General features: G+C 38.8%; 1 protein-coding gene across 1 annotated transcript; it reads left to right on the top strand.

The window, feature by feature from the left end:
- The first annotated feature begins 218 nt into the window (after positions 1-218).
- GAPT (GRB2 binding adaptor protein, transmembrane) lies at positions 219-775 on the top strand. The gene has a single exon (XM_027604581.2). The coding sequence runs from the start codon at positions 219-221 to the stop codon at positions 687-689; it is 471 nt and encodes a 156-aa protein (XP_027460382.2). The 3' UTR covers positions 690-775.
- The last annotated feature ends 21,872 nt before the right edge of the window (positions 776-22,647 follow it).

Consider the following 22,647-nt stretch of genomic DNA (forward strand, 5'->3'; position numbering starts at 1 on the left):
TACAATGAGAAGGATCGTCCAAGGCTAAGTTTATTCAATCTCTCCTCTAATTGTATTAGGACTTTGCCAAATGTTGTTCTTCAACATCTGAAAGAGAAATGCCTAAAAGAGCTTCCAGGATTACTTTTTAACAAAACCCTAAAAGGAATTATGTTTGTCTGCACCTGTGAATTCATTAAGGGCTCCCCCATATCACAAAACAACAGTGCTTGTGAGGAATGTTGAAAAGCTGTGGAAATACATCAGTGGCCACTTCAATAGGAATTTCCCTTCTTTTCCTCTTGTTGATCTGTGGAATTGGGTGTGTTTGGTGTTGGAAACATGGTAATCCAGTGCAGTTTACCTTGCCAAGGGTCTTGCAAAGGAGAAGCAGCAGGAGAAAAGATTATATTAAGACACTCTCATGTCTCCTCGCTATCAGCTCAAGGAATAAAATCTCAGTTCAGAACCAAGACTGCAGATCTTCTGGGAGAGGGACTAACACACATGGCAGCTATGAAAATGTGGAAAGTGGTGCTCCCAAACCTAAAGAAGAAACTGATAAAGAACTATATGAGAACCCTCAGCAGACCAGTTTCGAGGAGCATATCTATGGAAATGAGATGCCATCCCAATATTATAACTTCCAGAAGCCTAGTACTTCTGAAGTCTCTCAAGATGAAGACATATATATTCTTCCAGATTCATAATAACTTTTGAAAATATCGGGTTTAAGTTATCAGAGGATAAATACTCACTGGGACTTTTATTTTACTGATGTCATTGTTAATCATGTTCTTTGGATGAAACTCAATGATCTTTCATCTGTCTCCACCCTTCTGAACCTTCTGTCTGTGTATCACTGCAGTTTAAATCCTCTTCACTCACCTTTCTCTAGATTAATTCTACATTATGTTATATTGAGTCTTCCTTCTGAATGTTGTCTGTTACCTTTTTCTCTTACTTCTATCACCACCATCTTTTTCTGGCTCAAGATTGTGTCAGTCTTCTAACTTGTCTTTCTGGCTCCAGTTTCTACACATTCAGTCAGTTCCCATGATGCTGCCAAATTTACCTTCAGAAAATATTCCCGGTGCCACACCACTCCTTTGCTTAAGACCTCTTAATGGCTCCTCTTTGCAAAAGACATACTACTTATAATTCTAACTCCAGAATTTAGGACTTACCACACTTGGTTCAAGTTAACTTTTCCAGTGACTTCTACTAATTTCTCACTCCTCTGCCTTAATCAGAATCATCTGAAAACCTGCCAGACTCATCCCTCCTCCTTGGCTTTGCTTGTCTGCCCCATCTCAAGCCTGCCCCAGATGGCAACTTCTTCCACAAGTCTTCTGAATTATTCCAAACCTACCTTTACCTTTTCCTTTTCTGATCACCTGTAGATTTTGCTGCCTGTTTAATTCTCTGGGCATTTAAACATATGAATGTTTTCTATGGCATTTTATGATTTAATGTCATATGAGAATGTCTTAAATTCCTTGCTAAATAACAAGGAAGTGCCTCATCGTATATTTTAGCTCCACTGCCTAGACTATCATATGAGGCATTTGGTATTGTTCAATTGACAGATAATTAAATTGTACATTTTGCTCACTAGTTTTGAGAAAAATCTAATAAATTCAACATTCAAGAAATATTTATGAAGTACCTTCTATCTACTTTTACTCTGTACATGGCGGGGGTAAAACAGCAAAAAGAAAGGCATGGTCCCTGAATGCATATTATCTGGCAAGAAAGAAAATACAATAAATAAACAAATACTGTGCTACTTCTTTATGTATTCAATCTTACCCTTGAACTCGACCTTTTTTAAAAATTTTTTATTGTTATGTTAATCACCATACATTACATCATTAGTTTTTGATGTAGTGTTCCATGATTCATTGTTTGTGCATAACACCCAGTGCTCCATGCAGAATGTGCCCTCTTTAATACCCATCACCAGGCTAACCCATCCCCCCACCCCCCTCCCCTCTAGAACCCTCAGTTTGTTTTTCAGAGTCCATCGTCTCTCATGTTCGTCTCCCCCTCCGACTTACTCCCCCTCATTCTTCCCCTCCTGCTAACTTCTATTTTTTTTCTTAACATATATTGTACTATTTGTTTCAGAAGTACAGATCTGTGATTCAACAGTCTTGCACAATTCACAGTGCTCACCATAGCACATACCCTCCCCAATGTCTATCACCCAGCCACCCCATCCCTCCCACCCCCCACCACTCCAGCAACACTCAGTTTCTTTCCTGAGATTAAGAATTCCTCATATCAGTGAGGTCATATAATACATGTCTTTCTCTGATTGACTTATTTCACTCAGCATAACACCCTCCAGTTCCATCCACGTCATTGCAAATGGCAAGATCTCATTCCTTTTGATGGCTGCATAGTATTCCATTATGTATATATACCACATCTTTATCCATTCATCTGTCGATGGACATCTTGGCTCTTTCCACAGTTTGGCTATTGTGGACGTTGCTGCTATAAACATGGGGGTGCACGTACCCCTTCGGATCCCTACATTTGTATCTTTGCGGTAAATACCCAGTAGTGCAATGGCTGGATCGTATGGTAGCTCTATTTTCAACGGTTTGAGGAACCTCCATACTGTTTTCCAGAGGGGCTGCACCAGCTTGCATTCCCACCAACAGTGTAGGAGGGTTCCTCTTTCTCCGCATGAACTCAGCCTTTTATATGCTGCTCTGAATTGCTCAGGCTGAGGCTCTGCAGACCACGTTTTTCCTTTGCGAAGTGGGTCCATATTAGGTTCTGTTCATAAGGAGCAGTGTGGAATATGTAGGCCAGAGCAACCAAAAGGGACTTGCTCTTTCTCACCTCCTTGTTGTTCCAGCGGGTACCGTTGCCAAGGAGTTTACTCCAGTATCTCCAGTTGATTGCAGTTTCTAGTCTTTTCCGGCACTCCCAGAAACGGCTTGATTGCACCCTGTCAGAGGTGCCAGCACCAGCCAGGTAGCACCCTCTCCTTAGAATCTGAGAAGCAGCTCTGCAGATCATCCTCCATGGGACCTTCAGAGCTCCAGATCCCAGCCCCAGGTGCCATCTCCTGCACCCACTGTCTCTGTGGCGCCTCAGGGTCCTCTTTCATCTTCTAAGTCAAACGAGACCTTTTGGCTAATTGTCTGTATTAAAGTCTCCCTGTTAAAACAAACCAGTATGGATTCTATTTCCCCAGGTGGACCCCAATATACAAATTAAAAAGGTGGAATAAGTGCTTTGAAGAAAAAAAACAACTAGTTTTTGAGAGCAAGAGGTTTGGGTAGGGAAGAATTTTAATAGGTACGTCAAAAGGGGCCTCTCTGAGGACACACTCGAGCTGGGCCTTGAGGGTGGAAGGAGTTAAACATGCAAATTAGAGATGGGCAGGGATGGCACCAGCATATGAAAAGCTTTTGCATTTGGTTTGGCCTGGGATGGCTGCAGCGCAGATAAAGCCATTGACAGTGCTGCCCTCATCTTTGGAGGAAGGACCACAGGACTTACTGATGGACTTACAATGTGTGTTCAGTAGGGGACAGTTAAGACTGAGGGGTTGTGGGAAACAGAGAAATCTAGAAGAACCACCTTATTTCTAGCTGGAGCATCAGGGGCAATTATAAAGCATTCCAATGAGATGAGCAAGACTTAGAGAGGAAAGAGTTTTGGAGGCTGTGTCAGGAATGACTTGGGCTGCCAGTAACAGAAAATGTGACTATATTGGCTTAGACATGTACACCTTCATTTATTTCAAATAACGTGGCCACTGAAATAAAGCCTTTGAGGGCTAGCGAACTAGGCTAACAGTACCATCAGAGATCCATGTTTTTCCTCTATTTCCTCTCTGCCACCCTTGGTGCTGTAACTTTCAGCCTCATTTGTATTACCTCACGATCACCAAGTGATTGTGGAACCTGCAAGCCTTATATCTGTGTTCGGGTCCTCAAGAAGGATGAAAGGAAAAGACAACACCAGGAGATACCGATTTATATGTCGTTGGCCAGAATTGTGTTATGCAGATCCATGGAAACCACCAGGTATCAGAGTGGATGGGAAACTGAGCTGTGACCTTTGATGGCCTCATAGGAAAGGAGGCAAGGGAAAAAGGCAGCTGGAAATAGAATTTAGGTCAGTAACCTACTACCAAAGGGGCAAAATCAGTTTTGGACATTTTTATTCTGATGCATCCTAGACCCAAGTAGAAATATGCAGTTTGCAGTGGTATATACACATTTGGATTTTGGAGGAGAGCTCCTAACTGGATATGTACTTTTGAGACCTGTAAGCATATAGGTGGTATCTACAGTAGCAGGGATTTATGGTATCACATGGAGCAAAGAGTAGAGAACCAAGAGAAAAGGAGAGGAATCCAGAAGTCCCCCTCAGACTGCAATATTTCAGTGCTAGCTCAGTGAGGAGAATCGAGCAAAGGAGCCTGAGAAAGAATGGCCAGTGGGGAGTGCCATGAATTCTTATGATCTCTAAGAATAATGGTTGATATTGTGAAATAGATGATATATTGACACATACATTATAGTTCACTTTCTAGAGATGGGATGAATATTTGATACTTGTTTATTCTCTTTGGCCAGAAGAGATGGTAAAATTCTGTGTAGAGGAAGTATTTAGTCCATGATCTTTTACCCAGTTCCCATCTTGACTTCTTTTTTGAATTAATTGCAAGTTCTTTATCAATTGAAAATCTCTTCCGGGGCGCCTGGGTGGCTCAGTCATTAAGTGTCTGCCTTTGGCTCAGGTCATGGTCCCAGGGTCCTGGGATCGAGCCCCACATCAGGCTCCCTGCTTGGAGGGAAACCTGCTTCTCCCTCTCCCACTTCCCCTGCTTGTGTTCCCTCTCTCGCTGTGTCTCTCTCTGTCAAATAAATAAAATCTTTAAAAAAAAAAAAAAGAAAATCTCTTCCTACTTTCCTCACTAGCAGTTCTTGATGGAGGTGGGCAAAGGGGAACAAAGGAGATTGTCATTCATCTTTTCTTTTTACTCTGCTTACTGTCCATTCTTTGTCCTCTCTCTGGGTTTGATTCCCTCTTCTCTTTCTCCTCTCATTTCCCATTCCTCCCTCAATTCTCCATATCACCCCCCCCAACTCTGCCTCCTTCTCTCTCCTCTCTGTCTCCTTCAAATTTTTATCTGCTCCTTGCATCCTTTATTATAATATTTCCCTGCCTTCTTAAAATCCAAAAAGCAAAAATGTCCTTGAGAGGTAAAGATAACAAAATCTGTCTACATCTACTGAGAGTAGCAGTTTGTATTTGTGTTATATTATTAGAAAAGGTGACCACTTGTACCACAATTCAAGGAGGAAGGATGTCAGGGATGCGGGAAAGGAGACAGGAACATCAAATATAACCAGTGTAACTTTGCTGCATACTCCCGGAAATGTAGGCATGTTCACATCCTGTGACTTACAGCTAATTTCTGTAAGACTCCATGGCCAACATCCAGCAACATCCAACAAGCACCTTGCTTCTTCAGCTTGCTCTCAGCCTTCAGCTTGAAACATTTCACCTCACATAGTTGATGAGTTTTCATAATGAGTGGCAAGATATTGAACAGTATTAAAATGATATTTTGACTTATGTTTTACTTTTGCTGCTTGGTGAACAATAAATATGTCAGAGAATCAACTTGGCTACTTTTGTTACTGTTAAGACATGAAGACCTCGGACTTCAAAAGAGACAGTGCTTCTATTTTTGAAGGTCTAAGAGTCATTGACCATAGTTAAGGTATTGTGTACTAGATTATAATCATCATCTGCTTTCTCTGCTCTGAAGTCAAGAATAGGAAGCTTCCAGGTAGAAGGAGGCTCCTTAAAGACATCAGAAGACTGTTTGGATTTGAAGGATACTATTTGAGGAAACCAAACTCTCCTGTCTAAAGAAGTGAGTGAAATATGGTCATTTAATTGAGTGTTGGCATCAGAGTGATGTTCACCTCATAGAATTCTCTGGAAGAGTTTGTATAGAATTGGTATTTCTTCCTTAAGTGTTTGCATCGGTGAAGCTCTATAAGCCTGGAATTTTCTTTGTGAGAAGTCTCAAAACTACAAATTCATTTTCTTTGATTGAGATAGAAATATTAAGTTGTCTATTCTTAAATGAACTCTGGTAGTTGATCTTTCAGGAAATTTGTCCATTTTTTCTAAGTTGTTGAATTTATTAGTGTTAACTTATTCATAACATTCCCTTATTATCTTTTAAATATCTGTATGAAATGATATCATCTCATTCTTGATATTGGTAATTTGTGTCTTCTATTTTCAAGTGGTTTTACTGACTTCCTTTATTGTTCATAGGTTTTCTATTTCTTTGATTGCTGCTCTTAATTATATTTTTATACTTAATTACCTTTAATTAGCTCCTCTCTAGTTTCTTAAAGTAGAAGCTGATGTCATTGGTTGAGTCCTTTCTTCTTTGTTTGTATAGATGTTTAGGGCTATACATTTTTCTGTAAGTAGTGTTTTAACTGTGTCTCATGCATTTGACCTGTTTTATTTCTATTCAGTACAAAATACTTTCTAACTTCCCTTTTTATTATTTTGAACTTTGGGTTATTTAGAAGCTTGATATTTAACTTAAAAGTGTTTGAGAATTTTCCAGGTATTTTTCTTATTGATTTAAAATTTAAATTCACTGTGGTCAGAGAACATATTTTATATGATTTGAAATATTTTAGATTTGAAATTTGTTCTGTGGACTAAAATATGGTTTATCTGGATAACTGTTTCGTGTGAACTTGAAAAGAATGTATATTCAGCTTTTGGCTATATCATGCTGTAAATGGCATTTAGTTCCAATTAGTTCAAGGTGGTTGACAGTATGGTTCAAGTCCTTTATATTATTTTTTTTTATTGAAACACAATTTACATACCATAAACTTTACCTTTTTAAAGCATACAATCTAGTGGTTTTTAGTATATTAGCAAAATTGTGCAAATTTCATCACTAATTCCAGACCATTTTCATCATCCCCAAAAGAAATCCCTTCGTAGCCACTCTCCATTTTCCTTTCTTTCATTCCCTGATGTCTTCATTCTGTCTGCTGTTAACAAAAAATACAGATTAAACAAACATTTATTTTTCTCAGTTCTGGAGTCTGGGAAGTCCCAAGATCAAAGTGTCAGTAGATTCAGTGTCTGGTGAGAGCGCACTTTCTGGTTCTTAGATCGCCATGTCCTCATTGTGTCTTCACATGGTGGCAGGTGGAGAGAGACCGCTGAGATCTCTTTTATAAGGGCACTAGTCCTACTTATGGCCTAATCACTTCCCCAAGTCCTACTTCCAAATACTATCACTTTAGGTATTAGGTTTTTACATGTGAATTGCGGGGACACAAATATTAAGTCATAGCACCTGGCAACCTCTACTCTACTTTCTGTCTCTATAGATTTGACTATTCTGGATATTTTGTATAAATAGAATCATATAATATGTGGCCTTTATGACTGACTTAAGCATAGCATTTTAGCACATAAATAATAATAATAAACGAATAATACTACATTGTATGAATATGTTACACTTTGTTTATCCAGTCTTCAACTCATGGGCATTTGAGTCAATTCCTCTGTGTTCTTGCTGATTTTTCTGTCTACTTGTTCTATTACTAAGAGAGGACTGTTGAATTTTCTGATATAGTTATGGATTTTGCCTGTTTCTCCTTACAATTTTACCTTTTTTTTTTTTTTTAGTTTTTGTCTTATGTATTTTAAAGTTCTGTTATTAGGTGAAGAAACATTAAGTATCTTTGTGTCCTCTTGATTATCTGGCCCCTTTACCATTATCAAATCACAGTCTTTATTCTTGGCAATAGTCCTTACTCTGAAATATCCTTTGTCTGATATTAGTATAGCCATTTCAACTTTCTTTTAATTAGTGGTAGCATGGGATATTTTTTCCATCCATTTGCTTTTAACCTATCTGTGCCTTTATATTATAGGGCATTTCTTGTAGGCAGCATGTAGTTAGGTTTTACTTTCTTATCCAGTCTGACAATCTCTGCTTTCATTTGGGGTATTTATACCACTTACATTTAATGTGATTATTAATATGACTTTAAATATGACGTCTTGCCGTTTACTTTCTATTTGTCCCATATGTTCCTTGTTTTCCTTTTTCTTCTCATTCTTCCTTCTTTTGGAATAATTGGGTTTTTAAAATAATTTAATTTTATTCCCTTGTTGGCTTATTAGCTCTAACCCATGCATTTGAATTTATATTATACATCTTTCTTTAATTGTCATAGTCCACATTCAGATTATATATTGCTTCATGTCTAATTTAAGAACCTTACAAAAGTAAACTTCCATTGTTCTCCTCTAAGCCTTTGTGCTATATTTCTCATACATTTTACCTTTATGTGTGTTCTGAACTCACAATACATTGATCTTATTTTTGTTTAAGCAGTCAGTTGTCTTTTAAAGAAATATAAATGACAAGAGTCTTTTCTATTTACCCACTTAGTTATCATTGTATTTACCATTGCCAGTGTTCTTCATTCATTCTTCTAGATCCATCTTTCCATATGATATCATTTTCCTTCTGCTGGAAGGACTTTTACCAATTCCTATAGTGAAAGGCTGCTGTTGCTAAATTCTTTCATCATTTATACTGAAAAAATTTTGATTTCATCTCATTTTTGAAATACGTTTTTGCTGCATATAGAATTCTAGGTTGATGGTAAAGATACTGTTCCACTGTCTTCTGACTGTAATTTTGTCTAACAAGAAGTTCTGTTGTATTCTTATTACTGATCTTCTGTATATAATGTTTTTGTCCTCTGGCTGCTTCTAAGATTTTTCTCTTCATCAGCATTTTTCAGAAATTTTATTACAATGTACTTTGGTATGGTCTTTTTCCATATTTTTGTGCTTGACATTTTTTAAGCTTCTTAGGTTTATGGTTTTATAGTTTTCATCAAATTTGCAAATTCGTCTGTTATTTTGATTGTTTTTATATCCCTACCCCCTTTCTCTCCACTGGAAAGCCCAATATGTGTATATTGGGCCTTTTTTGGTAGGCTGACAATGAAATGATAGCAAAATATTCAGGTTAGAAGGTTCTGCAGATTGTTAGAAAGTAAGGATTACAACTCAGAAGAGAGGTCTGGGATGAAATATACATTTGGGATATATCTGAATAGAGGTGGTAGTTGAAGCTCTAAGAGTTTTTGATTACTCTGAATGATAATGATATAAAAAGACAGAAGTGAAGTGTTTAAATGCTATTTGTAGTCTTGATATACAGAAATAAAATAATTAGTGTTTGTCCTTGGTTTTATTTTTATTTTAGGTTGGTTTATGTTGAATGTTCTGTATCTTCTCTGCATATTAGTTTGTGTATTTTATTATCAGTATTTTGAAAATGGATTATTTGGGACTGAAGGGAGATGGGCAATTACACTTACTTGTTTTTTTTTTTCAGCTATTCTGAGCTTATTTATTTATTTGTATGTTCCAGTGGTTAAATATTTGCATTAAATGTCCCCCCCCAAAAAAAAGACAGAAGTGGTTTGCCCTTATATCCTGATTGTATGCAGATGATTGGCTACTAGTAAAAACATCAATAATCACACATACCCTCATCATGGAAGTGTATTTATGTAATCACTAGCCTCTTTGCCAGTTCTCAAACCTGCTCAGTTTGGGGACATTATATTCTCTCATACTTGGCTGCTCTTCCCCCAGATATTCATCCTGTGAACTTCTAGTTTCATTTAGTTCTCTGATCAAATGGTACCTGCTCAGAGCTGACAAACCAATCTGAAGCAGCCTACGCTATTACTCTCTGACTCTTTTTAACCCTGCTTTAGTGTCCATCATAGCACTTATCACTACTTGGTAAATGTTAGTGTGTGATTTCAATCTCTTCTCTCTACCTAGAATGTAAGCTCCGTGAAAGCAGAAACATTCTTGTCTTATTTCCTGCTTGATCACCAGTACTTTGCTTATAAGATATACTTAATTATGTGTGCTGATCAAATTCATAAGGTTTTTTTCTTTAAGACTAACACTTATAGTGAAATTACGGAAATATTTTGGAAAATAACATAATGGGAAAAGTTACATATATTATTTTGAGCATTAAAAACATGCAAGGATATATTAGGAAAGATTTTTATGTAAATTAAACGCCATAAGACTTCTTTGGCATTTAATACAAGCAAGCTTTGTCCCTGTGGTCCCCAGTCATTGGAGCCAGTTGGTGCCACATCAGGTAGAATGAGAACGGAGAAGACCAGGTGCTTCAGCCCCTGGGGAGATCAGAACATTGGGCCTCATGAAGCAGAGAGAAAAGAAAGAAGGGGAGATTATGCCTGTTCCCATATTTTTAACCACTAATTCTAAGCCACAGTAAGTAGGTAGTTGTAAAATTCAGAGAGTGATCAGTCCAATATCCACTTTTTAGTGCTCACATTATGTGATCACTATGCAGCCTAATATTCTTGCTCCCCTTATTTTCTAACGTTCCTTTACAGGTTCCTTTTCTCTCATATACTCATTCAGTGTGGTGGTTCTCCATGGTTCTTTCCTTGGCTCCCAGCTCCTTTTCCTAACAGTCTTTCTCTGGGTGGTGTAGATATTTTGTATATGAACTCTCTTGCCCTGATGTCTTTTGGAAGCATTTGACCCACATAGCTCACCATCTAATACTTATCTCTATGATGTCCTTTAGACATCTGAAATTTGGCATGGGCCAAACTGATGGATAGGGGTCAGGGTTTGGGCATCACTGAGTAATAGAGATGTAGTTAATGATAGGATAAAAGAAGGCTCAGACGTGAAGGGAGGGTGTCCATTGCACTGGTTGCTTGCTAATAATTTCAAAAGCTGATAGTTCAAAATGTCCCAGTGTCAAAAACATTAGCCTCAAACTATCATGGTATCAGTGTACCATGTACTGAATAGCTATTTCTTCAATGCCTGGCTCAAACAATCCCCAGTTACTGAAGTCTGATGGTGTAACATTTGGAAAACAGTGCCTTTCCTTTTCTTTTCCTGACTTCTAATTGATCAGCTCTGAAACATAACAATGTGTGTGTAGCAGCAGGAAGGGGTCCAGGCCTGCTAGGCATCATGCTAATGGACTAGTCTGATTACTACAGGTTTCGTGGCTCAGTAGTGCTACCTATTTAATTTACTTCCACATTTTGGTTTGTTATTTATTTTTAGGTCTTCTTAGGATAACTACATTGAGCTGGACCTGAAAATCAGTGTTTAGTGGACTAGATCATGAAAAGAAAAAGCCTCACAGGCTGGGGATTTTAGAATTTGTCCACTTTGAGTGAATGAATATCTACTGATGTCCATGTGAAAGACAGGAAAATTGCCAATATGTCTTGAATAAAAGCACCTTCGGGTAGATGTTTACAGTTGTATAGAAAGGAAGTTGTGGAACATCAAGGTCACAAAATTGATAACAAGTGACTTTAATGATCCTAGTAGAGTAAAGTGATTTCAGACATGTAACAAATATTTATCAAGTGTCTAGGATGTGTCAAATACTGAGAGCCAAGAAATTCAGCAGTGGGGTTGGTGGAGGGAGGGGGTAGGGGCAGACTCTGTGCAGTCAAGGGAAGCACATTAGGGATAATGAAAGACGAACTAGGCTTGGCGTTAAGGAAGCTTCCTTGCAGAAGGTGACACCTAAACTAAGACCTAAAGGACAATCAGGAGATAGCCAGGCAGATGTGCCTGAGTAGGTTACGTGTCTGACTCTTGGTTTGGGCTCAGGTCATGAACTCAGGGCCCTGACCTCAGGGTCATGGGATTGAGCCCCACACCAGGCTCTGCGCTCAGCGTGGAATCTGATTGGGAGTCTCTCTCTCTCTCCTTTCCCTCTGCCACTCCCCCTGCTCTCTCTCTCTCTCAAATAAATAAATAAATCTTTTTTAAAAAAGAAAAAGGAGATAACCAGGCAAAGAGGCTGAGGGAATGGTGTTGCAAACAGGGGACAGTATGTATGAGGACCCGGAGGATAGGGTATATTCAAGAACCTGAAAGAAGACAAATACTGCTTAAGTCTAAGTGTAAATGGGGAAGGGCAAGAGGAAGTTAGTACCTGTGAGCAAAGGTCAGATGATGCAGGGCTTTGTATGACAAGTTGAGGAGTTTGGACCATAGCCTAACAAAGCAGATACCCACAATATCAGAATACCATCTTGGAAGGCAGAAATGACACTGATTTTTCCCCAAACCATAGGGTAGTGCAAGAATTTCCCAGCTGCAGCAGAATATGGGAAGCAGGATGCTGAGGTTCAGGATATAGGAGTTGATTTCAGGAAGCACATGTCTGTGAGTTACAGAATTAGCAGCGCTCTCCAGTGTTTCATTAAGGCTTCCATAGCTTTAAATTGAAATTCAGCTCCTGTAGCTTTGCATTTTGTGATTCTCCCAGTAGAGAAGGGAATTAAGCAAATGAGAGAGCCTCAAATGAAAGGAAGCACAGAAGATGGTAAATTGCCCGTTGCAATCAAGGCTGGCGAAGGTGTGACTGCAGCGATTGACCTATGCTGTTGCCATGGAAACCAAAGCTCTGTGGTCCTGGAGTGCTTTCCCTTTTTAAGGACTGATCGGTTTTAAAGAATAGCTAAGACTGCAAATTACCAAAGTTGGATCATCCATTGCCACGGTGGTGTATTCCACATTCTTTTTAGTGACAGAGACAATGGGTCCGAGGTAGGCTCCCAAAAAGCCCAGAAGCTGTCAGAGGTTAAAGCTCAGGGAAGGACAGAGTTTAGCTGTTGTCTCAGGCCCATCTCCCCAGCTCCATACTATACTGGACGGACATATTAATTGTGATACTCAGAATTTAGGAAGAGGGTTATCATTAACTGGGTTTTATATATTAACATATCTTAATCAAATTAGGAGACCTGAAACCCATGAAGCAAATACATACAAATGTACTTTCTCTTTTTCTTCCGAGGTGTGTATGAGGAGACTGTAGTTCTTTTTAGGTTCCTGGCATTGGACTGCCTTCGGAGCACCAAGCACCATAATAATGCTTTGTGTGAATTATCTCTCCTTGTTCACCCACAACCCTGTCGCATAGATATTGTTGTTATCCCCATTTTATAGGAGAATATTGAGATTTAGGGAAGTTAAAATTTGACCATATTTCTTAGTGTTAATTTAGAAAAATGGAGGCAGTATTTGAACCCAATCATTTGGCCACCAGAGACTTGCTTGGGTTTTTTTTTTTTTTATTATTACAGTATTTTTGGTAGCTCGCAGTATCTTCTGCCTTAATATCATGGAATTTCAAATCTAGGGAATAAGTTAGATGTCATTTAAACTGACTTCCTGGAGTGCCTGGGTGGCTTAGTTGGTTAAGCGACTGCCTTCGGCTGAGGTCATGATCCTGGAGTCCCGGGATCGAGTCCCACATCAGGCTCCCTGCTCAGCAGGGAGTCTGCTTCTCCCTCTGACCCTCTTCCCTCTCATGCTCTCTATCTCTCATTCTCTCTCTCTCAAATAAATAAATAAAATCTTTAAAAAAATAAAAATAAAAAAAATAAATAAACTGACTTCCTCATTTTGTAAATGAGAACAGTGAGCCCCAGGAAGTTTCTGTGACTTCTGCAAGTGAATTAATTCCTTCAGGGAATTAATGACTAACTGAGACCAGAACTCTAGACTTTTCAACATATCTTGCTGCCTTTCTTATCGACTGAAAATATACTTTGTGTTTGTCTTTCAATCCAGGTCTTTCTTCTAGCAACCTCTTGAGTCTCCTTTAAGACCTCACCTTTTCTCTGTTCTGTTTTAGTTGAGCATTCTCTTCTCTGCATCTAGAAATGGTGCTGATTTTTCCCAACATGAAGCAAAGGCAGTTCTAAAAAAAGCAGAATATACAGGTTTCTTAATGCATGTGGCTCTTGCAGGGCTGGAACTCTGCAAGGAGAGCAATCAGTCAGGAGTGGAGTGAAGCACAACATGTCCTCATGGCCATTCTTTCCTAAAATGCCCTCTTTTGTTATCTTGTCTTGTTGGGGAGAATTTGTCTAGACTATATACACTTTTAACTCAATTATCTGATAAGAGAAAAACCTGAGCAGTGGAAGAAGGTGGGGGGGGAGGGAGAAGGGGGAGGGAGTGGGTAAATGGCTGTGGCAATTGCTTTGCAGCAGGATGGCTGGAGAGTGCCTTCAAAGGGACAGCTAATGACAATGTGTAAATATCCTCTCCCAGCTGGAATGGCCAGGGCCTGGAAGCTATTTTCAGTTTCTTTGTACCAGGAGACTTCAAGGAGAACATTGTGCCTTACGGAGGAGCAAGGGAAGAACCTGACATTCCATTGAAGGGAGAATCTCCTTCTAAAACGCAAGAGATGAAAAAGCAAAAGCAAAGCAATTGCTACTTTTTAGTTCGCTAGATCAACTAAGAAAGTCTTCCAGCAAGAATCTGGGAGAGGAGTGGAAAAGAGGAGAGGGAAAATTTAACCAAGGGTGACTGAAGAGATGCACAAGAAAGGAAGCCTCAGTGCAGTGATAGGAGCCCTTCGGTGGTAATCAAGAGAAGGTCCTGTCCAAAGTTGCAAATGTGGCATCTGTAGAGCCTAGGCAGGGGACATGTAGTTGTGAATTGGATCTGCTAAAGAGCAGCTGTGCGCTGAGTCTTGTATGTGAAGCAAGCAGAAGAGTTGCCCAAAATGTCCTACTTTTTGGGACCCTCTGCCACACAAACAGTAATCCCTTAGCTCTACGTCACAACACAGTGGTTGTTTCTGTCACTTCTAATGCCTCATGCAGATCTGTAAAAAGGGTAAGTATGGCCTAATCTTACCAATGAAACAGTTTGTAATTCAAGGGTAGTATCGTACTAAAGGAAACCAGAGGGGAAGTGGGACTCTCTTCATTTAAGAACGATTTTCGTTTCCTCTTTTAATTAGCTGTGTTGCTTAATATAACAATGCCTTCTTCACCCACATGTGTTGAAAAAGAAAGCTGTGAGGCTTCATTGAGGAAGAATCTCTCCAATTGCACTTAATGGGAAAAAAATAAAAGCTGTAATAAAGATTGCTTATTTTTAACATGTGGGTTGAGATTTTACTCTCGCCCCCTTTTCAAAGGCCAGATTAAATCCCAGGTCATTTATGAAGCCTTTTTAATACCAGCAGTCCAAAATGACCTATCCATTTGCCCACTTCCTTCCTTTATCCGTCTACCCATCCATTTATTCACCTAGCCATCCATTCATCCAAGACATACTTATTGAGAGCCTGCTGGTTATTAGGCATTGTGACAGAGACAGAGGACTCAGCACTGGATACAAACATGCAATGCCTGCAGTCTAGATGAAAGCCCAAAATAAAAAATCACACAAACAAGTGCATAATTAGAAATATAAATAAATGCTCTGAAGGAAAAAAAAACATGGTGATATTAAAGCTTATAAAAGAAGATCTTGAACTTGAGTTCTTCAGGCAGTCAGGGCAGACAACTTACACTGGATTCCCAATGTACTAATTATATAAACAGAATTTACCTAGAAAGAAAACAAGAATTAATGACACCCTTTCTGCAAAAGAGGCCCATCATTATAGAACATTATCATTTGTGTTGGGTTGTTTGTTTGAAAGAAAGGGCAAAATCTCAAATTGTTTTGAAAGGTTTGTAAACTGCTATTTAAAATAATTAGAAAGAAACGTGAAAATGTTGGCTGGGAAAATTCCACAGAGATTAGCGTTCTTTACACAGGTCTGGCACAAACTTAAATATTTCTTTGCAGTGTCATAGAGTGGAAGAAATAATTGCTAAAACATACCACAGACCTGTAGTTGTATCGCAGTCCTAGTGAATATTGGCTGTGTAGCCTTGCAAAAGTTATTTATCCTCTCTGAGCCAGAAAATCCACAGCTGAGAAGTAGTAATAATAACTCTGAAAGGTTATTGTGAATACTGAATGTGGGGTGTCTGGGTGCCTCAGTCTGTTAAGTGTCTACCTTTGGCTCAGGTCATGATCCCAGGGTCCCAGGATCAAGCCCCGCATCGGGCTCCCTGGAGAGCCTGCTTCTCCCTCTCCCTCTGTCCGTCCCCTGCTTGTGCTCGCTCACTCTCTCTCAAATAAATAAATAAAATCTTTAAAAAATGTAAGTGAAAATACCTCCAACATTAAAGTTATTTAATGCCTGAGATGCATGTAAAACATTCATCTGCTGAATGATTCGTCTCAGTTACCTTACCTACCTATCCTTGCTGGGCTCTTAAAGACTACTTTGTATGATTTTTTTTTCTTCAAAGACTGTGCTTTGAAATATTTTTCTCATTAAACCAGCTTAATTTATTCTATAATAATTCTCTTTGAGATTTCCAATGATCGTGCACTTTTAACCACCAGTCAGAACTTCTGATTGGCATGATTACAACTGAATTTATATATTTTTCAAATGAAAGAAACCAGAGTTACCTGCACCATTTTCATGACAGTTTTTGTAATTCAAAATAGCTGCCCCTCATGTGAACAGTGAAGCAGCTTTTGTCCAAATTCCTTTCCAGGAAAACCAAGGGCAAGAATGCCGAGCCAAGAGCAAGGTTGAAGGAAGTTGGACTGAAGATAGATGAGGTATGTGCCCCACCCCACCCGCAACAGTCCAGAGGGTCCCAATGCACTAAGAAGATCTAGTTCCCTAATTTCAACCTGTGTTGATGAAAAAAACGTGAGTATATATCTCTATATAGACTCAAAACCATATTCTTTGTTGTTTCTCAGGTTTTCATTGATTCTAGTCATTGACTCACATGTGTGTTATGATTCTGTTGTTACAGTGAGATCTTATCTTCTGAAACTTGTCAGACTTATTTTTCAATGAGCTCTAAAACAAAGGGTATTAAAATAGCATGGTCAAGTCTACATTTCTGCCCTAAAGTCATCAGCTTTTTGTACACCTTGCTTCCTGTCCTTGGCTGCTACATTTTGCAAGCTGCCCTCCGCAGAGCATTATGGAGTTCCTTGAAATATTCTCATGATAGATGTAAAAGTAATATCTTAGGGGAAAAAAAGTCCGGAAAATTTATATACACTCCCTTCTGGCCATGGCATATTGATATCAGTGATCCTCTTTTCAATTACCAAGGTTGTTCATATGGCCTGGAGTTACTTCCCTCACTTTAAGCTGCTAGTTGAGTGTGTGCACTTGCCTAGGAGTAAGGATGGCAGAGGGCTGTTGTTGCCCAGGTCAAGGTGATTTAAGGGAGTCGAAAGTCCCACTTATACATCCCTCCTGCCTGTCACAGAGTTTAAAACTCCCACCAGTACAGAGTTTTCCCCTGTCCCACAGTCTCTAGAATTACTTTGTTTGGATGTACAAAGGTGTACAAAAATGTATAAAATCCATATGTGATGTGATCTTCAACCATTACTGCTTCTTAATACTTTCAAGAGTTAATGTCTCACATAAGTGACAGGGATTTAGAGAAGAACCACTACACAGTTGATCAACTAACGAACTGCTTGCTTCAAAGACAAATGGTAGCTGAGTGCAGAGGTTCTGGGATACTGGCTAGATTTGGGGGAGGGTTACCATGCAAGTTTAGACAGCTTTGGGTAAAAAGATAACTTGAGGAAATAATGCCAGACTGTCTTCGTATTGCTTCTATGTTCTTCCATCCTGGCCCTCGATTATCCATTTTAATCTCTGACTTTCATCACTATGTCTACTTAATTTGCAGCGTCTCTCATGGCCCTCCAGGCATTCGTGCACGCAGTAGCTCAGCACAGTATTAAACTGAGGATATGGATATGCAAATTGCAATTCTTTGCCTCAGAGGAGTTTCTGTTCTGCTTAACCTTACAAACACTTTTTTTCACTTTCAAATCATGGACTAATATTGCCACCCACTTGTTAATTTGCATTATTGTGCCTGTAAACCCTTGAAACCCAGTATCATCCTAGGTACAACGTGCATCCCTTTATTTAAGAAAAAGAGCTTTCCTATGCGAGTGACCATTCTAGACTGTAGCGACACCAAGATGATCTCAAAGAACTCAGAGACTATTGGGAAAGCCACAAAAATTAACCAACAGTTTTAGTATACCATGATAAGTGCTGTCTTTAGTAGAACTGCAGGTTCGTAGCTATGTGAACAGAGATGAGGAAGTCTACATCTGCCTGAGGGGGTAAAGTGCGTCATCTGGAAGAAAGTCATGTTGAGCTAAGATTGAGGGATGACACAAGGTTTCATGGCTGTGGAAGTTCCTGGAAATATTGGATACAAGATATACATGTCTTGATATGAGAAACAGTCTGGGCATGATCACTCTGGGGACCCTGTAGGGCATCATGAGAAAACAAGAAGCATCGTGATAAATTCTGAGCAACCAGATGTCAGAGGGAGTTTTGATGCTTGGAAAACACTAAAAGTGAGAGAGATCCCCAAGAAGGAGAGGTGGAAAGCTGATAAAATAAACATACATGCACACTTTTTCTTAGTATTTTGTAGAAAATATATATGTGAGTATGAATAGGCATTTCAAACAGGAAATTTAATAAGGAGATTGGTTACAAAAGTGTTGCAGGATATTTAATAAGGGGGTTGGTTGCAAAAAGGAGTAGATAATTTTACTCAGAAGATCAGTAACTGCAGGAATCTGTTCCCTGCCCTGTTGCAGGGAGAGCCAAAGGGAAATGGGGCAGCCTAGAGTCCCCAGCTACCGTGCCGCTGGGACTGCTGTCTGGGAAATCAAGCTGTGTGAGCAGGAATCCAGGAAGGAATGTTCATCAGCCACTTTTACTGCAGGAGTCCTACCAGAGGGCAGAACTAAAAGTTTCTCACTACATCCCACCTTCCCACCTAACAAAAAGGCAACTGACAAGGGGGTCTGGAAGTTTGCAAAATTTGAGTACAGCTTCCCATCTCCAGTGGTATAGAGGAGAATGTAGAGAAATGACTATGGGGTCGAGAGATTGTAGACACTTTGTGGTGACCACATGTCCTGACTTGGGAAATCTCTTGCCCTCAATCCCTTCTTCCTCCACCACCAGCTCTCCATCCACAAAGAACAATATGGAGGACACACACATACTTTGTTTTCATTTTCTTCCTCATTACCCACATATGTAGTCATGTCTACTCTCAGGAAATGGGAAATCTCTCTAAGTATGTCCTAGAAGTAGATGAGAGAAAGTATGAACAAAGAGGAGAGATGCAGGTTCAGGAGTGAGCCTTTAACAAGCTGAGAAGGCTAGTAGTAATTATCTCAGAAAAATAATAGTCTCCTCCATTCCCCATCATTCTTTACCTACACAAAGAAAAGAACGTATCCACTTATTTTATGCATTTATGCTTTCCTCTTAATATTTTTAGGTCACATACCTGCTTCACTCCCACTGTTACAGATGTAAATAGAAACTAAGTTGTATTTTTACAACCAACAGTTTCTGATAATAAAATGTGACAAAGCTAACTCCAAGAAGCAGCTATTCATGTTGTTCAAATATGCTCAATTGTACATATTTAGGTAGAAAAATAAGATGCATCTGTTTCAAAAGGAGATTAAATGGCTAAAGATTAGAGAACAATGACGACTAGAAAACTCAACAGAACAAAAATAGATACATAGCCAAAGAAAGAAGTTTGGGTTTTCAATTTAATTTGTGGAAGAGTTCTAGTCTTAATAAGAAAAACAATTACATTTGTTGATCTTTAAGAGATTAATATAAAAATGACAAAGAAGTTAAAGTAAACACAGTAAAAAAAATGTATGCTTTTGCTTTTTCATTTCTTTTTCCTCTGTGTAACCTTGAATTTTTAAAGGTACCACATGCTAGTGGTCCACAATTATACAATATTCTTTTGGGTACATGTAAAATGGTAATTAGTGTTACTTGTTTGGAAATTTAGGATAAGACATCACGAAATTCCAGGACTTAAGACTATAAAGCAAAATTCATACCCTTCAATTAATTTGCAAAATTATAAAAGCATCCTATAACTACTAAATATCTGGGGACAATTTTCATGGCATGGGCTCCTAAGAGATTTATTTAAGGGGTTGGAAGGATTTTCCATAATCTCATCTCTGAGGTGATTCTATCTAGTAAGAGAGTCCTGCAGACTTTTTCCCTAATTGTTTCCTCTTGGCTAGAATGCTTTCCCCAAGATATCCACTTAGATGATTTCCTCACTCTCTTCAAGTATGGCCACTGGAAGTGCCTCATTCACTTTATAATAGCAGCTGACACTTTCCCAAGGCAGCAAATGTCTTAAGACATCAATTAACCAAAAAGGGCAACTCTAGTAGAAATATTTTTAAAAATGTAGCAGTAATATACATGGTTCAATATTCAAAAGATAGAAGAGAGTTTATGGTGAAGTTTTCCTTCTCATCCCCTTCTATACTTCCCACTCTCACTTCACGATGCCAGCAAAGTCAGTGAGATCTGAGGACATAATCTACACATTAGTGGTGGATCACTCCACAGGATGGGGCCTACAGCCGGTTCCTCCGTTAATGAAAATATGGAGAGTTTACCCTATTACAGGACACAGGCCCCTGAGACATGTTACACAGTTTAATGGACCATGATATTTCATTTTCTATCGCATATGGATGATTACTTTAAAGAAATCCCTGAAGCACCAAAACATTACGTTGTGATGTAGAGTGAGTGTTATTTCTTTGGAGAGCAGTGATCAGTTCTTTAATGCCTGTGGGGGAACACCTCATGGAGAAGAACATCCATGACTATTTGTATTTTATTTAATGGTTGTATTAGTCAAGATTATACAAAGGAAAAGAAAAAAAAATATATATATATATGCACACCCATATGTAAACAGATTTATTATAAGGAGTTGGCTCATATGATTATGAAGGCTGAGAAGTCACATGATCTGCCATCTGCAAGCTGGAGACCCAGGAAGGCAGGTGGTGTGTAGTTCACCTGAAAGCCAGAGAGCTGATGGTGTAGATTCCTGTATGGGTCTGCAAACTGAGCACCAGAAGTGCCAAGGGGAGGAGATTTTTATTCAGTTCAAACACTGAGCCAGGGACAACAGGAATCCGCCCTTCCTTCACCCTTTTTTTCTCTTCAGGCCCTCCAGCGATTGGGTGATACCCATGTATATGGGGAAGGGCTGTTTATTTTATTTAGTTCACTAACTCAAAGGCTAATATTTTTGGGAAACAACCTACAGACACATGCAGAATAATGTTTCACCTGCCATATTGGCATCCTCTTGTCCAGTCAAGTTGACACAGAATTAACCATCACAATGGTCAATTTGTTAAACTTACATATTTAACAAACGAAACATAAATAACACATGAATGATTAATTTTCCTTTCAATGTAAATGCGAAGTAGGAATTTACTGTGACTCATTTTTGCGAATACTTCAAACCCTCTAAAGAGGCAAAACTTACACATAAACTTAGCAGATTTATTATTCTACTAACAGAACTATAGTTTCAGTAACATCGACTTAATTAATTCCTTTTTTGCTTCCCACTTGATGTTAATACCTTCCAGGGATATATCTTTGCTAATTTTGATATATGACTAGAGCTGTAGTAATATTTATTTTGATAACTTCTTACAGTCGGAGTAATCTTACCAGATGCACAAAACATAGAATACCTTTTCAGACCAGCCAGGGATTTTCATTAGCAACAGATGGGACAAAGAATTTGACTGCTTTCCCCAAAGTGAGTGCTCTTTTAGTGAACACATTTTATTTGTTATTTCACTAACTCTAAGTCCTCATTTCTTGTGTGGATATTATTTTTGGCATTATTTTGTCTCCTGGTGTCTTCCCCCAGACATAATGTATTTTTAGATAATCACTTAGCTAGCATTTCATACTTCAGTCTTGTCATTATACAATGTCATTATGCTATGACCTAGTCTGTTAGCATTATTATAAACAGATGTATTCCTTATTAGAATTTTATTATTATCAGTGGTGCTATCTAGGAGCTTTACCTTCTGGCCATAGGGGCTAACTGTAGGTGGTTAGCTCTCCTCATAAAGAACGTTGATTTATTATTTATTATCCTGGAACAGTGTTGATTTCCTTTTCTACCTGACCTTGTGTTGTGGCCACTGATACCGACTACTTGTTGAACTCCCTTTCCACCTGATTTTTATATTGGATCACCTGGAATGCTCATTCCTTTGTAGTTTTGGTATAGATTCCATTTTTTTCCGCAGAACTTCTTGGCTTTCTCCAGCCTTCTTTTCTTTATTCTTTTCCCTCTGCACAGATGGAAGCAAGAGCATGTCTATTTCTTATAAACAGATGTAGAACAGCTATATAAAAATATTGAAACCTGAACACCTTTTTATATAGTAGTGTTAAAGAACAAAAATTCAACTGAGTAAATTTGAAGATCTCATTGGCTTTATTAAGCAATTCATGAATTGAACACCATCCTAGCTAGCAAGTAGAGGAGAGCTCCAAGAGTTGGACCAAATGGAAGGTTTTTATAGGAAGAAGGGTGGGGCAAGGAAGTTACCATCAACAAAGGAAAAGAAAGGATTGTTTCAGGCAAGGTCACCTTCCCTTAGGGGAAGGGCAGAGTCTCCTTAGATAAATCACTTCATCTTCCTTTTGGGGAATGGATCGGGCCCATGTGACAGATTACTTCATTGGTGCTGACCAGAAAATTCCTGAATGATCAACGAAGATTA

This window comes from Zalophus californianus, chromosome 5 (genome assembly GCF_009762305.2).
Source record: "Zalophus californianus isolate mZalCal1 chromosome 5, mZalCal1.pri.v2, whole genome shotgun sequence".
Classification (NCBI taxonomy): Eukaryota; Metazoa; Chordata; class Mammalia; order Carnivora; family Otariidae; genus Zalophus; species Zalophus californianus.